Source organism: Oryzias latipes, chromosome 24 (assembly GCF_053564925.1).
Source record: "Oryzias latipes strain Hd-rR chromosome 24, Olatipes_Hd-rR_3.1".
Lineage (NCBI taxonomy): Eukaryota > Metazoa > Chordata > Actinopteri > Beloniformes > Adrianichthyidae > Oryzias > Oryzias latipes.
The window spans coordinates 20,323,944-20,341,223 of NC_136260.1; the positions used below are offsets into that span (position 1 = coordinate 20,323,944).

General features: G+C 38.0%; 1 protein-coding gene across 6 annotated transcripts in view; it reads left to right on the plus strand.

Moving 5' to 3' along the window:
- Positions 1-17,280, plus strand: part of lama2 (laminin, alpha 2) — a 179,025-nt gene that overhangs the window by 103,862 nt on the left and 57,883 nt on the right. For 4 of the 6 annotated variants that reach the window (XM_078942947.1, XM_078942948.1, XM_078942949.1 and 1 more), the window contains exons 16-23: positions 1,956-2,167; positions 3,015-3,126; positions 3,397-3,510; positions 4,716-4,843; positions 7,226-7,312; positions 10,966-11,177; positions 16,505-16,611; positions 16,832-17,104. In XM_078942947.1, coding sequence (XP_078799073.1) covers positions 1,956-2,167; positions 3,015-3,126; positions 3,397-3,510; positions 4,716-4,843; positions 7,226-7,312; positions 10,966-11,177; positions 16,505-16,611; positions 16,832-17,104 — 1,245 coding nt within the window. The remainder of the gene's footprint in view (positions 1-1,955; positions 2,168-3,014; positions 3,127-3,396; positions 3,511-4,715; positions 4,844-7,225; positions 7,313-10,965; positions 11,178-16,504; positions 16,612-16,831; positions 17,105-17,280) is intronic. The other 2 variants (XM_078942951.1, XM_078942952.1) reach the window with 1 other exon arrangement.

Consider the following 17,280-nt stretch of genomic DNA (forward strand, 5'->3'; position numbering starts at 1 on the left):
ATACACAGAGAAAGAGAGACAACACTTTTAAAGCTTTCCCGTGTTTTATCAGAAAAATAAAATAAAAATAAAAAGTTTGACTTTAGCACACCTGTGCATCTTTCTAAGGTGTAACTTCAGAGAAAGAAACATTGTTGGGACCGTTTTTGCAGGTGCATGGAACATGAACTTTTAGGACTTTAACACTTAAAAAGAATTGCAAATCAGGTGGTTTTTGCCAGTACATTCATTTAAATTGCGAAACTAATGAGCAAAAGTGGAAGTGAATAAAAGAAAAATGACCAAGAAATAATTGAATGGAAGACAATAAACTATATGATAGGACAAAACCAGTGCTCTTGTGTTATTTAAAGATTTGTCTGTGAGATCGACAGACTGGGAGGAGGAGGAGAGGACAAGTGTTGGTCTTGTTGTCAACAAAAAGTCTCGCCAAATGATGACAATAATGAACCACCTACACACTGTCAGCCAGATCTGTCCCTCTTCTCCATCTCTTCTACAGCTTTTGTCTTTCAGTATCTCTTTTTTTTTACTATGTCTCAGCGCAGATTACTCCACCTTTTTTTTTTCTCTTTTTTTTTACATCAGCTTCAGGTAAATCCAAATGGGTTCGTTTCCCAGCGGCTGTGATGAGCTTCATCAGTATGCCTAACGTAGCCACAGGGTGGAACAAGTCTGAGCCTCCCTGTACCCGTCCCCAGCCGGGATAAAATACTGGGTTGTGTCAGGGAGGGAATTTGGCGTAAAATATCTCTGCCAAACCCCCTGTGCGAATCAGGGAAAGCTGATTTGCTGTGGCGACCCCTGACGGGATATGCTGATAGGTGAACAATAACGTGATAAACCCTTAAAATCATTTGTACATAGTAAATATGGTGAATAGAAGGAGTCACTTATGTGAATTTGCTTTCAAAAGTGCCACAGAATCTAAATTAATCTGAAGAAATTACAAAATGAAGTCATAGGATTAATACAGTGGCAAATCACATCAACAAATCCCTCAACATTAAAGAACACAACAAAAATAAAACATTATATTTTAGTTTATCTAAGATTGCAGCCTCTTCCCGAGGTCAAAAGTCAACCAAACTCCAGGTGTGGTTGTAGACTTAAGCCAACAGCATGTGCGAAATTTCATTGAGATTGCTGGAAGGAAAGTTTTCTTTTCCCATATTGTGGGGAAAATGGGGGGAGGGGGGTCACTCTCATGAAGGTGCTGTAGCCATCCCATAATAGTTTTAAAACTTTCCAAAGAAAGTTTAGAACATTCTCTATTATATTGTTATTATTATTATTTGTTATTATTATTATTAATATTATTTTATTTTTTAACCATTTCTGCCACTGTGTGGTTTGCTAGGCCCAAAATTGATTGCCACTGGGTGCTTCCTGTACTTTCTGTTCCCAAAAACAATTTTTTAATATGCTGGTTTTTCAAAATTTCCTTTAAATGTAATACTTTTTAATTGTTGGTTTTTCTTTTTTTTTAAATTGTGTGATCTTTAAGGTTTTTGCATTGATTGATTTTCACTTCAAGGCCACCATAGAACAAACATCTAAACGGTACAAAATAATAAATAATTGTTTTTATTTAATTTGTTGGATGTTTTATCTAAAGTCTCTCTTTTGAAAGTTTTCTGTCCTTGTCAGCTTTTATTTTTCTCACAAATTGATTGAGTTTTATCTGTGCTGTTCTGTCATTTGATGCCCTCTCCTCTTCCAGCTCTTTTAATTAGTTTTCATTTATTGGTTTATCGGCCCCCACTGCTGTTGTCACTCTGCGTGAGTCGGTACACGCCACTGATCTATAGTCTGAGCACACTCAGATGCTGGGTCTCTGCTCAGTTCACTTTGTCCAGTCAAGATGTCAATAGAGCCTGCAGCTCGTTACCCAATGAAACATCACTCTGATGAAAGGCACACGCGTTTGCAACTCTATTCTTTATCGTTTTCAGGGAGGTGGGATGAAGATAATTGATAAGCGCTTTGGCCAGCCTGTGTACCCCTCCTCGCCCAGCACCAGTCACATCCTCCTCCTTCCTGAGAACTTCCTGGTTTCTGAGACAGGACGACCCATCAACCGAAGGGACTTCTTAATGGTGCTGGCCAATGTGACCAGTGTGATGGTGCGGGCTTCCTACAGCACAGAGACCACTGCAGTCTACAGGTGGGAAGCATGACCGAGGTGTTAAAACAGCATAAAGGCCGTCTCACACAGCCACTATGTACATTTTGCACATTTTCCACGCCATAAAATGTTCGTCTTTTGTGATATATACTTGAATAAGTGTTTCTTGCATCCGTCATTCATGGATGTGCGCAGAAGTCTGTCGAGGGTTTCGGCCGACGGGTCTTTACGCAAATTCGGTTTTGTGCTGCTCAAAACTTTTGGCTGGTTGAGAACTACGCAGTTTACGTATATTTTACAGAGTTTACATGCAAATATTATAAAAATCGAAGAAAATTGTGCGTAATTTTTGTGAGATGCATATGCTGGCTTTCCCCGACCGTTCTAACAAACTTTTCATGCATGTACCACCGATGTATTACTTTTATAGCACGTATACAGTGTACACATCACGTTTAAATTACGTAATTGACACATGGATCACTAATGACTTGCATGTAAACAGCGCAATAACCATGTATGGTTCATGTTCTACTTTGATTTACGTCTTCTTTATGTGGTTTATCTGTACTTCTTCTGTGGTTTTTAACGTGTTTCATTTGTGACATCTGTGAAGATTTCACGTAAAGACCACAATTTTTTTCACTTTTTCCACGTATCTTCACGTATGACCAATTGTTTTCATCCACGCAATATGGGCAAAATGTACGCAGTTTAAAGATTAATAATCTTCAACTCAAATTGAGTCTTTGTGTGTTTTCTGACAAAAACAGATCTTTAATTCCCAACTACTAACCCAGAACTGAAACTTTCAGGGCAGCTGTTGTTACCTGACTGAGACTGAGATGTTTATTCAAATGGAAAAATGTTTCTAATGTATTTGTAGACTCCATTCATTCTCAATGCAAGTAGCAAGTCCTTCTGGCAGAAGTGAGAGGACAGCATCAGCTGTAGAAATGTGTTCTTGTCCTTCTGGGTATGCTGGGACATCCTGTGAGGTAAATCTATGCAAATGAATCACTTTTATGAACTAAGTGTGCATAAAACTGTGTTTCTGTGTGAGATTTTTACTTAGTTTTGGGGTGAAACGTGGGTATGGTAGGAACAGGAAGTGATTTGTTTAGAAAGAAACAGAATTTCAGGGATAGATTGTTTTTACTGAAAAATGCTTCTGTCTAATGTAAACTTTATTTAAAAACAAATTCAGCTGAAATTCTTAGCAGACGCTCTCAATGCTGCAGGTCTGTTCACCCATTGTGGTTTTTCAGACTTGTGTTCCTGGTTTTCGGAGAGTTAACGGTAACCTTTATCACGGTGTGTGTGAACCTTGCCGCTGCCACGGACACGCGACCCAATGTCACGAGATCACAGGACACTGTCTGGTAAGAGAACTACCTGCTAATTTCATCAGACACCAAACATGTCTCGATCCGATCACATGATCAGACGTCGGACCCAATTACGTGAATTGAGATGTTCCATTCCAAACAGGGATTGGATATTTATTTTATTCTCATTATTATGATCAGCGCTATTGTTCAAGTTTATTATTTGCAGTAAATACACTATAGTAGAAGTCTGCACATTTTTATTTTTGTAAAACACAGCACAACACGGCACTATTTTGAGCAGGAGGCGCACAAAAATATTAAGTAAAGTTAGCAAGATATCGACCGATTCGGACTTAGGGGATCATTAACTCTTACTAAACATTTTAAACCGACAGCAAGTGTCTACTGGTTTGCCTTAGCACAAACAATGACCTTTAAAGGGATTTCAACAAAAAAAAATGTTTCTTTTTTCTTTTTAATGAGAATTAAATGGAGAGATGGCTGTCTACAAAGTGCAAGCTCCAGTTTAATGTGATTTTGAAAAATCATTAATCTCTCAAAAACAACAGAATTGAATAAATTCGATTTTGTGATGAGCTAGTAATGAATACATATTTATGATACAAAAACAATTTTAAAGGAAAATATTTTTATTTTATTGTAAACTACCTTTTCTTGAAGATATGAATGTTCAATAGCTCTAAAGATACTAAAGCTACATTCATCAAACTTTCTACACGTAAGTAATTATCACCTATTTTACTAGTTATTTGTTAACAAATATTACTAGTTATCAGTTGCACAATTTGCTCTGGATTGTTGAAACTACTTCACAGAAGTGCTTTTACTGTTTAAGTGTTACATGATAAAAAGAAGGTTAATAAAATAAAAATAGGGCCCCCCCTGGATACATTTATTACATTTATTCATTTTTTTAATGTATTCTGAAGGATTCAGTATTGGCAGATTCTCAAAATCAAATTAGTCAAAATCGGATCGGGACATCCCTAGTTATTACTCCCCTTTTGACTACAGAACAAGTCAAATATTCATGTGATAAAAGTAAAACATAAACTAAAAAGAGCAAAAATGTTCTTTTTAGTGGCAAATCCCTAAAACCAAATACTGGATCTAATCAAATGCTATGTACACAATGCAGATTAAAATCAATGTCAAAATGTATCCTCAGAAAAGAAAAATAGAGGCAGGTTTATCACATAGGTTTTAAAGACAAATACTCTCACTGTCTCCCTCAGGACTGCTACCACAACACTGCTGGCCAATACTGTGACACCTGTCTACCTGGTTACTATGGCAACGCCACCCGTGGGTCACCAGCAGACTGTCAGCCCTGCGCCTGTCCGCTGCTTCTTCCCAGCAACAAGTAGGTTCCAAGAACCTAGAGGTTAAAACACAGCACAATTTAATGAAACGCTTCAATCTTGTACCTCTGGCCTCTCTGTGGTTTTCCTCTCTGTGAACTTCCCCTTCTCAAAGGCTATAGGGAGCATTATGATGAAAAATATGTTCTCTGTAGGAAGACACAAGAACGGTTTAGGAGCAAATGTCACCGCAATCCATAAAATCAACAAGTCTAGACCTAAATGACAAATGTCAAGCTCTGAAAGGATTGAAAAAGTTTGAAAATCCTTTATCAAGCTCTTTTGTCATCCTAAAATCCAGGGCAGGAACACACAAAAAACCACACGAAAATTTATGAATTTTCCACTTGTGAATAAACGACCACACAATAATGGACGTCACATTGTCTGGAAATGGCCCTGCGACCTTTCACAGATTGGTGGAAGGCAGCAATTCCTTTTTAAAAAAGCTACAAAAGCCTTTTTTTCATTACTTCTTTGAATTGTGTTAAAGCACACCTGAATGCTCCAGACTCACAAACTGCCTAAATTTCTGCTTCCAGCACATTTATGTAGAAGCAGTGAGGATGTACTCTGCTGAATAACTGTATTTTAAAAGATCACTAATACAAAGGGATAGGATTTGGAATATTTTCCAGCTCATCTGATTTAGCATCTTCATCCTCATGAGTTCTGAGAAAGAGGAAGAGTATGTCTTCCTGGTCCTGACATAGGAAACACTCGTATCGCAGTGCACTTCCTGTTTTAGAGAACTGTTGGAAGCTGCTGTCAGAGCGACGGCAGCAGCTGAGAATTCCCGTTTAGTCGTGTCACGTCCAAAAACACACAGGCTAAAGAAGGACTCAACTTTCCACCCCCCTCTTACTCTAGCAAGAACAGCTCCAGTGTTTCAGCCCCTCTTTCAGCTGTTTTTGAGATTTTACTGATTAGTCAGCATTGAAATTTTAACTGAACCAATAAAAACCTGCTTATTTCTTGAGTGTTGTTTCATTTTTGCTACTAACTTTGATTTCTTAGCTACTAATTATTTCGTTTTTCAAAATCAGTTCAAGTGACTTTTACCTTTCGGTAAACGTGTTTCTTTTGGTTGGATTTACATATATAAAAAAACATGACACAGAGAAAAGCCAAAGCTGCTTCTTGTGTCCACGACGATACCTGTAGTTTCACCTGTAAAAAGCTCAGGTAATCTAGTCATCCTTTGTGAATGAGAACCTCCTGAAGTTTGTTTTTATAAATAAAATAATCTGTTTTACATATACATAAAAACGATATTACACATCTTATATCTTAGTCATATGCACGAACAAGAGTTAACCCGTATGGGTACTGCGAGTATTTGGGTTGTCCGGGCCCTTGGCGGGTGGTAGAGAGGTGCGGCTGCATTTTGAGGGGAGCGCAGGTGTGTCCTAGTTCCCCTAAAGCTACGTTCACACTTGACGCGCGTTCACGAGCATGGATTCTTAGCATATGGTGTTCACACTGGACAAGCAGGGAAGGGCTTCTTCTGTTTTTTCACTTTCTACTGTTCACTAGCGCAAGTCCATCACCTACAGTTGGAAGAGGCTTGGTGTCATAGAATTCAAGCCAGGCACGAATCGAAATGAATCATTCTTGATCAGTGATCAGTTTTCAAACATTTGGCACTGCCGTAAATTAAAAGAGAAGCCATCCAATCGTCACTACTAAATCAGAGTCTCTGATTGATCTAATCTTGATCTTGTTTACTTGCTGCGCAGTTTGTATGTAGATCCCGAAACCGTCTTAAAAAATGTGCGTAGCTACTTATGACTGCAGGAGTCCCAAACATAGACTTTTCTTTGGAAGTGGCCACTTGAACGGGCGGTGCAGACGACGTTGTGAACGTAGCTTTACAGTCATCCCGGTATATAAAAGTCTCCTGCAGTTTGGTGTCATTTTGAACAGCTTAGAAGAGAAAACAAGTTTTTATGCAAGACTTGCCTTTAAAATGAATGTGCTTTTAATACTAGAGTTTTACATGTTTTCACTGTCTACGCACATCAGTCAACATTGATCGTGTGTAACTCCCCTCTGGTATCCAAGGCAGCAGGACTATCTATAGTTTGTAGAAGTGGGTGGGAGTCGGGAAGAGGGCGACAGACTGTCACTTTACTTTAGTTACTCTGAGTTCATTTAGACACTGTGGTGTCCCAGGACTTCTCTTCTACAGACCAGAAGTGTGCTAACCTGCAGAAGAGCATGTCTTTATAAGAGGCAAAGCAGGAAGTGGAGGCTGTGACCCAACTGTGGGGTAAAATGGTCTCAACTCGCCTCTGTCTTCTCCTTCCACTTTGCTTTTTCCTGCCTTTGGTCACGTTTGGACAACGCTATCGACTTCATCAACAACCCGGGAACCACAAAAGCTTCAGCCCCACCTGCCACCTGGATGAAGGCGGGAAACTGGTGTGCAACAGGTGCCAGATGGGTTATACTGGACCTCGATGTGAAAGGTAACACACACTTATCCTCTGTTTATAAGCTAATCTAACCTTTTCTTGGAGCCAGAATCATCTCTAAAATTGATTTTTTTTATTCTAGAAGAAGACTACAACAAGATAAAATAATAGATAGGGTTGTTGTCAAATGACAACTAAATTTAGCTCATTAGCTGGACCATGACAACTTTTTATTATCGTCTGCTCTGCAGTCGGTGCATTTTATTGGTTTGCTGACATTCTTCTTCCATTAGCTGTGGGCTTTTTCAACAAGTCCAAGAATAATGAGGACACTTTGTCTCTGGATGCCAGTCATGTTCAAACTTCAGGCTGTACTGTCGAAAATGTGGACTTCTAGGGATCTAAACTTTGAAAAATATTGCTGCGAAGGTTAATACTAACAGAGTCACATAGCTTTAATAAATAATTATACTCAGTTAAAATTTGGCAAAAAGTAAAAAATGTTTTAAAAGAAACCTGAAATCTGCCAATAATATTTGCTTTAAAGAGTTGTGATCTCAATACATCTAAAGCTGCAATTAGCCCAGCTGCTGGTCAGCCCTGGGGTTGCTGCCCTGCATACTTGGCATGCTCAGCCATGCTGCCCACAGCAAAATCTGTCCGTCTTTGAGGCTTTTTATAAAGCTCATTCGTCACTGAGAAGCACACTGACTCACAGAGTATTTTCTCCTCTCCGCCTCAAACAGGCCAAACAACCAGTGTGGCTTCAAATAAGCCAAAGATCCAGTCAAACTAATCCCACCGATTTATTGCCGTTTCTCTTCATTTTGGCTTCTCCGGTTGATGCGTTTCAAATCAAAAACAGGGATTTACAATCACACAAAGATGTCAAAGGTTTTCTGCAGCTTTTCTTCATATCCTGACAAACACAAATATCAATATTTAATAAAAACCCTCAGAATTTAGAACAATTTGCTGATTTTCAAAAAACTATCTAAAACATGTTTGGACTTCTATGGTAATCAGTTATGAAAATGCACATTTTACTAGACTATCAACTGCTGCCAATGAATTGTAGTGACAGTTTTGCTTTACATGTCCAAAATATGAAATGAAAAGCTGATTTATAAATATCTCCTGATAAAATTTTAAACTCATAGTTTTGTGTTTATAGCTCACCAAAAAAGAGAAATCCTTCAAAAAAGAGCTAATGCACTGAGACCTACATAGGTTTCAAAAAAAGAGATTTTTTGTAAAAAGGAAAAAAAATGGAAGAACCCTTGTAAGGACATGACAATTAAGATAAGAGATAAGATAAGCAAGACAATTGTACATCCTACAAAAAGGGAAGGGAATTTCCATTTTGCAGGATCAATTTTAAAATAAGAGCAAAAGGGTACAATATTTACATGTTTAAAAATATATAAAAATGTATTATAAAGTATAACAATGACTTTTTTGGTGCAGCCATCTTTAGGTTTCATTAGTAACCAGTTTTGTCTCTAATATTTTATTGAAAGTTTCATTTTACTTGCACATTTTGGATTTTTTTTAATTCCATAGTTTTAGTTTTTTTCCTTATGTCTTATATCTTAGATGTTTAGGAAGTCAGATTTTGTAGCCGATTCAAAAAACGGCGACCTTTTAAGACATAATATCTCAATGTTTTTTGTCATCCTGGGCATCCTGGTTTCAAAATGCAAAGACTTTGAATTTTGTTCTAAATTTGTGTGAAAAAATATTAAATCTATTCCCACAGCAAAGAGGAATATTCACGATGCAACAATAAAGTCCCCTCTGTCGTCACCCTTTGATCTATTTCTTAAGTGTTCCCAGTGGCCTTTTAAGTGTGGTTATTCTGTTTCAACCCAAATAAAATAAAATAAAACATTATCTTTTAGGACGTAGTTTCTGAAGAGCAGCAGTAGTTCATTAGAAAAACATGCTGCAACCCCGCCCCCCTTCCCCTCCCCATGACTGAAAGCTTGGAGCAGGGATCTAGAGGACCGCCCAGCATATTTTCTATTTGATAAATATGTAGTTTTTTCTTCTCCTCCTGATTCACAACATTTCTGAAATACGCGGAAATGCCAATTGAAGTTTAATTTGATTTATAAATGTCCTCTATCATCAGTGTTGTGCCATAAAAACATATTAAAAACACCAGAAACTGGTTCTTTAAGAAGCTTAGATGAACGGATCACATTCAAAAACTGAAAAAATGTTATATAATACTGTAAAAACAACTGAAAGGAGATAAGCATTTTAAAAACAACTCTAATAGGGAGGTGCAAATGTACTCAAAAGTGGGCCTATTATTAATACGATGAAAGTTACCAGAAAATAATTAAAGAGCAGCCTGCCTTTAAATGTATATGATAAACTCATAAAGAGAGAGATTTAGCTCTTTGTTTCTTCACCTTTCTTTTTAAGCACAATCAATAATGCAAACTGTCTTTTTCATTTGGATATTTTTAACTTCCTCTTTAATCTCTTCTGCTTTTCCTATATTAATGATTATATGCAAGAATAGAAAAAGAATAAAAGAACATGAAAAACAAACAATATTTCATGTCTCAAAATGAGATTTCCTGAGCAGTTCTTCACTTGATAAGAAAAATGTACTTGTGGCACCACACTGCATGACCCTTTAGTACACGTGCACACACTTATGTACACACACCAAGGCAACATCTAATAAACCTGTTCCACTGAGTACCAAGGAGGGTCAGTGGTAATAATGAACGGCCGCTCTTGACTCTTTCTTCTCCTCCATCAAATTATTTTTCCGATGTAAAAATCTTTCTTTGTCTGTTTTTCACTGACTTTTTTGCCCCCCTTTCTGTTTTCCCCTTCCACATTCTGTCCTCCAGCTCTTATTATTTTTCCTAATACTCTTATCAGAGCTGTCTTTCAGCCTGAGATGACTTTATTTAGTTTCTCTGACTCTTGTCCGAGTCCCAGCCTCTCAAATTAATATTTTTACCTGGAATGTCCAACTAATAACAAAACCAGTGTGTTAAAATGCAAAAGAAACATTTCTTAAAAGATATAAGTAACCCCGTTTTCTTTTTTTTGTTTGTTTGTTTTGTTCTAAGACCCCTTTTTTTTAAACACAGCAAAATTGGATATGCCATCATGGGACAGCACACATCAATGCAGCCAAGGGCAGAGCTACAGGGGTATAAAGGGGGGTCAGCTTCCCCCACAGGCAAAAGCTTTGCCCTACACTTGCCCCCCAAAATTATAGTCAATATTGGTATCATTATTGACAAAGATAAATAAATCATCAATACAAGCTTCTTTAAGGATTGCAAACATTACAAAAGCAATATTTTTAAATGAAATAAAAATTACCAATAAATAAACTCTTAGAAATATGTATTTTTCATCCTTTCATTCGTAATGGCCTTCCCCATAAAAAATATTCTAGCTCCGCCACTGAATGAAGCATTTCTGTCGCCTTTTATAAATATATATATAAATATATCAATTATGTCTTTTATAAAAGCTCCTTAAGTCTGAAATGTTTAGGTTTTGGAAACATATTAATACAAGGTTAGCCTGCAGATTTTTGTACCATTGTTGATACAAATATACGTTATAAAATTAGTGCAAATTCACAGTTAATTCTGATGGCATTTTTCTATATATTTTAATATGTTTAAAGTAAAAACTTTGAGCTGACTGATTCTGCATCTCTGCAGATGTTCAAATGGATTTTACGGACAGCCGGATGTTCCTGGCGGATCCTGCCAGCCCTGCAATTGCAACTACAACCTGGATCTCTCTGTGCCTGGCAGCTGCGATCCCATCACAGGCCAGTGTCTGAAGTGTCGCCAAGGTTATGGGGGAGCGGCTTGTGAGAGTTGCGCAGATGGTTACTATGGAGATGCGATACTAGCAAAGAACTGCCAGCGTAAGTAATTTTTTTCTTTCTTTTTATCATGTAAATTGTTTGTTTAGGTTTAGGTTCAGGTCAGAACAGAACTATGAGTTAGTCAGTAGCAAGATAAAAGGTAAATTTGGTGTCTTTGTGAAATTTACCTTCTAAAAAAAAAAAAACTAAAAACTTTCCAAGTTCTTTTCATCCCCATCATTAACACTAGGGGTTTTTGCTGATGTATCCCTTTTGCTATCTTGTGGGGTCCTGATGACCCCACTCCAAACGTTGATGTTGGCAGTGGGGTCATCTGGACCCACAAGACAGTGCGCTTAAAATTTTTTTCATTGATTTTTGATCTTCACTGGTGTCCATGGATTGCATGAAATCCTCTCCACCTTTAACCACCTTTGTCATGGTAGGGAGAACATGTCAGTGTAAAGGTGGGGTCAACTTGACCCCAAAAGATAGCACAAGGGATATAACGATGCTTTTAACACGTAATGTGTTGGTGCTCATTTTCATTCATTGAGCGCTTCAGATTTCTTGAGCAAATCTCACTTTACTTTGTCACACTTTGTCAGAATGCAGTAAAAGTGGGTGGAGCAACTTCAAATTAATGACCGTCACCCTCTTTAAGCTTCTTCTTCTTATTACTTCTTACTTCAAACTATCAGAAGTTATCGATTGAGTGTATTTATGGTTCACAGTTATCTGGTAAAGATACCACTATGTTAGCACAACCAACAGCATTAAAAACAGCCATCATTCAAAATTACATTTTAATTGAATGTTTTCTAATACTGATGTGTGCACTTGAAACATTAACACTCTTAAAACATAAACACTTTGCTAAAGTCTTACAGAATATTTAGAAATATTATCATAACATGTTGCTTCTTGATTCTACCTCCTCCTACTTCTTGTTCTTCCTTCAACATCCTTAACCCCCTTTTTTTCCCTATCCTTTGTCTCTCTAACATCCCACTCTTTCCTTTTCTCATTTTTTTAGTAGTAAAAATAAAGTTTAGCCTCAATACAAAAGGAGTTAATACAAATAAACACCTTGCGTGTCAGAAGATTCATAACTCCCTATTGTAACAGTAAAATTTGTCCAACACAAGAGGTCTTCGGCTCTGATCTGTTTGCTCGGCTGTTGGAAAGAACAAATGAAAAAAAAAAACTTTATATTTTTGGTTGTTGTGTATGTCTGACAGATATTTCTCTATATTTACATGTTGTAACAAATAATTACCATCCAGATGTTATTTTTTGTTGGTAATAATCAAGGCTACACTGAAGCACAACGTCTACTTGTGATACTTGGATAAATATACTCAGAAGGTTTAATTTATCCGCCCAAACATTAAACACAGAGCCTAGCATCTGGAGTGTGGATGTGTGTTTGCATGGATGTGTGTGGAGACGAGCGGCTGTGCCAGAATGAGGTGTGATGTTGAATGAGCCCAATTATTTCCAGTTGTGCTTAAAAGTGAGAAGAAAAAAAACTCCACTTGTGAAAAGGGAACAACGGATAGCTGAGACTACGGATGGACAGATGGTCCCTAGTTGCAAAAAGATGCTGCAAAACCTGCTCAAAACTGTGGCACCGTTGGATAGACAGAAAAAAGAGATGACTTACACTGGGCAGCAGACAGGGAGACTGATAAACAGGCAGATTAAACTGTCAAAGTGGCACAAAAGCAGGTAGACAGGCTGACAGAGGGTATTCATGTGTATTTAATAGTGCATTGTTCTGTGGCTGTTTCCCTCTCCACCAAGCTAAATGGCTATTGATTAATCAGACTGATCTATTGCTGTCCTGCAGTACTGATCAGCTGCTCTCCGGGAGATGGAAGACTGCTATTGATCCTGTAGGAATGACAAAAGACCACCAAGAATTATTAAAAGACTACAACTCTCTCCCTGTCTCTCTGTGTTTTGCCTTGCTCTCCCAATCACTCCCAGTCCTAATGAATTTTATTGAGTAGGGCATGGGAGTTCAGCCCGAGTCCATTTGTGCACCATTAGACTATAAAGATCCCATCTGAAGCCATTTTTGCTGTGGCCATTTTACACCCCCCTCCCTCCAATAATGGTTCCATTTAATTCCTCCTCCAAAGGAAAAATGGTTTTATTTTTGCAAGCAAACTTGACCACGAAGACATCCGTCTGAGGGGGAAACTCAATAACATGAAGTACTCTTGACAGTTCCTCGCACGGGGCATCATTACTTCAAAGTTGCTACAAATTTGCGCGGGTTACTCTTAAGATTTGTCAGTGTTTGTGACACAGAGCCGTCATCGGCCACCTTCTCTAAACAGACGACATTAAGCTATTCGCTGGGAGGGAGAAAGACATCGATCCACTGAACCGCATCAGAAGAAGAAAAGATGTTACTTAGACAAGATACATGCTAAATTACCGTATGTAACAGATGAACTACAAGAAGGTTGGAAGGCGGAACGACTGTTACAAGAGCCATTTGTGGAAGCGAAACTCTTCCATAATGAAATAAAGAAAAACAGTTTAAGGGGAAGAACAAAAACCTCAACACATCTCCAAGAGTCATTCAACTCCATTTCAAAACAAGAAAGCTCTTTAGAACACATGCTGGGTATTCATTTTACATTCAGCAACCTAAAACGAGCTGTAGGAGGAAGGAGAGACCATGTAGACCGGGAATAATCAATGCCACTATGCCTCTGAATCTCTTTTAAACAGATCGTCCAGAACATTAGAACCAATTTCTTTCAGGGATCCTATATCAGGTCCAGAAGTGGACTTGTGTAATTGAAAATGTTACAGTCGGCCACACCCACCCACCGTCAAAAAATACGCCTTAATCAATGACAGACGACTGTTTGACTGACGCTAAAACACATTAAAGACTGCTGTGCTCCTTTGCTCCATGGAAACCTTTTACCCTAATAACTTTTTCCTATAAGACCTAGTCTCATGTTTACATGAGGCTGCTTGGTAAAACATTATGGATTTGTGCCCTAGGTTCCCTTATTTGGCCTCAGAATGTGTTATCGTTGATAAAATAGGTAACAAAGTAGCTTTAGTGAAAAAAGACAGACTCAATTCATCTTTTATCAAAGAGTTCCCAGTTCCCGTTCGTTACGATATGGCAGTTTTTAGCCAAAATCAAAAATCCTGTGCTGTTTTCTAGTTGATTAGAAATTTGTCTCAGAGTTGTGGGCTGGACTGTTGGTGTAAAACAACCCCGCCCCCCTTCCCCTTCCCATTTCTAAGAGTGCTCTGTTTACAGGCTGTCCCACTAGCTTACAGCCCCACACACCCCTGACCCAACATTACTAATACTATAAAAATGACAAGCAATATTTGAGCAATCCAGTTGTACAGTTTTAAACCAGATGCATGGTTAGAGGAGGAAAATAAAGAAAAACATGAATCCATTCGTCTGCAAGTAGATGCATCAGAACAGAGCAAAAGCTTACATTCTACATTACAAATACGATTTTTTTGTCTGCTTCTAATTGTAGTTTTGAGCTTCATTTTATCATAGAAAGGTTAAAATCACACAAAAAAAAGTTTTCATCAGAGCAGCAAATGATGGAAACATGTTTTAATGTACTATTTCAACTTTATTTAACAATTTCTGTCATATTTGATACATGCATTTCTGGGACCACCATCTCATTAGTATGATCCAAACTTTACTTTAAAACCTATGGTATATAATCATGTTTTCTGATCTTTAGTTCATTATCAAATTGCCTAATGCAATATAATTTATACTATCTTAATAAAAAAATAAATTATATATATATATATATATATATATATATATATATATATATATATATATATATATATATATATATATATATATATATATATATATATATACATATAAAATCCACACACAGTTTTTTGTGGATTTCTTTTTAGAGTTGAAAAGTTAGAAAAGTTGAAAAGTTAGAGTTGAAAAGTTATCTTAATTCAGAAAAACAACATTTCTGAACCTAGAAGGTTCATAGTTTTTATTTAATGTTTAATATTTAATGTTTGGCTTATGTTCAGGATTAGTTGGTAAATAAATAAAAATTTTATGCTATTATTTTATATCAAATAGCTTTAAACAACTACGTTTTTTACCATTTAGCACTAAACTTGTGCTAAATGGCTAAACTAGTACAGATACAATGCATTCAGGCTAAATTATTGGTAAATGCACAATACAATGTTATTTAAGTCAGAATGGTAAATAAAACTGAATGAAATAATACTATAATGCAAATCTAAGTAGCATTTGTCCCAAGACAACTCTTACATAGTGGTGACTGACTGAACAGAGTACAGATGGTGCCTAAAGGTGTTGCTAGGAGACGAGAAAAGAAGAGAAGCATATATGTACAGGATGTGTTTAAACGGATGTGCTTGATAGTGTTTATGCGTTGGTGGTCATGTATGCCGTACTGCATGGGTGTGTCCATGTGTGGACATCTGTTGTGGACTATCCCTTGTCTCCCTTCCGATTCCATTACATCTAATGGTAGAAAACAGCAGGAGGCAGCGCAGACTCTGATCCATGTGTGCCACTAATATCAAATGAAACTAACTGTATGTTGGCATCTGTGCGCTTCCGCATATGTTCTGCTATCCGCTTAGTATCCAGATGGAACCTGTGATATTCAGGCTTTAATTTGTTTATCAGAAAGGTTGATTGACAGATGTAGGTGTCTTCATTACTTTCAGGGAGGTTACATCACAAAGCATGGGAAGGACTAAAGTTGTGCTGAGTATCCGAAACAAAGAATGTTTGACAGATTGGCAATATTTGCTGCTTACAGTGGCGGACCGTGCATTACACACCCGGGCCTTCAGTCAACAAATCTCGCGCAAACAACTACAGCCAGCACAAATCATTGAAAACAACCTCATCAATTTTGAATATTATTTATTATATTTTTCATTTCACTCATCAAAAAATGGGATTATTTGAAGACAAAATCCATCCTCCTCTCTGGCCTCAAAAACAGTTCTATCATCCGGTCATGTAGATTATGGCGCTTCAGTTCCATCAAGAAGTCATTTTCTTTTCCATCAAGGCCAGTGCTGAGAGCCGAGTCTGTCCAGTTATGTTTCTGCGTAGGTTTTGATTCGCTTTAGAGCTGAAAATGTCCGCTCGACAGACACAGTGGACACGGGGATGGTCAGCGCTAAACACACAAATCTGTACGGCTGCTTCATGATCTCACTCAGATTCAAATCTTCATGTTATCTCTTTTTAGAATTTGATTGGCAACATTCTATCTATTTCTTTATTGTTGTCTTACATAATTACTATGTTGGTAATTAATTTTGATTGTATACACTCAAATGTCTCTACACAGCCTGCCAATGCCATATAAATGGCTCTCTGTCTGAAGTATGCAACAAGGAGAGCGGTCAGTGCCCGTGCAAAGAAGACGTGTTGGGACGACAGTGCGATAAATGCAAGGTAAGTTGAAGAAAAAGGAAGTTATTTTGAAAATGTTGCTAAAGAAACATCACAGTACAGATTCAACTCTACTCTTTACCTTCTCATTAATTTTTTTTCTTTATGAAAATGAGGACATATCAGTTAAAACATGGCGAATGCTGTTCGATTTTCTTTCTTTGGGGTTTTTTATTCCTACTGGCCCCTTCATCTCCACTCTTCTAAATCCTGATTGGTCCAGCCCAGCTACTGGTGGGATGCAGAGCATCCTGGTTGTATGCCCTGCCGCTGCAGCCCTCGCGGTTCAATCGCCCAGAGGTGTGACCCAGAGGGCCGCTGCACCTGTCGCCCCGGCTTTGCGGGCTCACGCTGCGATCAGCGCCGCCCGAGTTATGAGAGGCGGGAAACCCGGCGGCCTGTGGAGCGTGTTCCAATAGAAGCTGTGCACCAGAGATGGGGGGGCACTTCCCGCACAGGGGGTTGTTCCAGGGGAGCGTACCGACCTCAGGCAGGGGTAACGCTCACTGCATGGGGCAGTGGTGTGTGTGCTTTTGTCTCACTGGTGGCGCTTTTTTTTTTTACACTATTTATTTTGCATGGGGGGGGGTCATTTCATTTTTTTGTGTTGCTCAAAAGAGTTTTACTAGATTTTGTAGAGTGCATTACAGAGGAAACATGGCTTGATAGTAG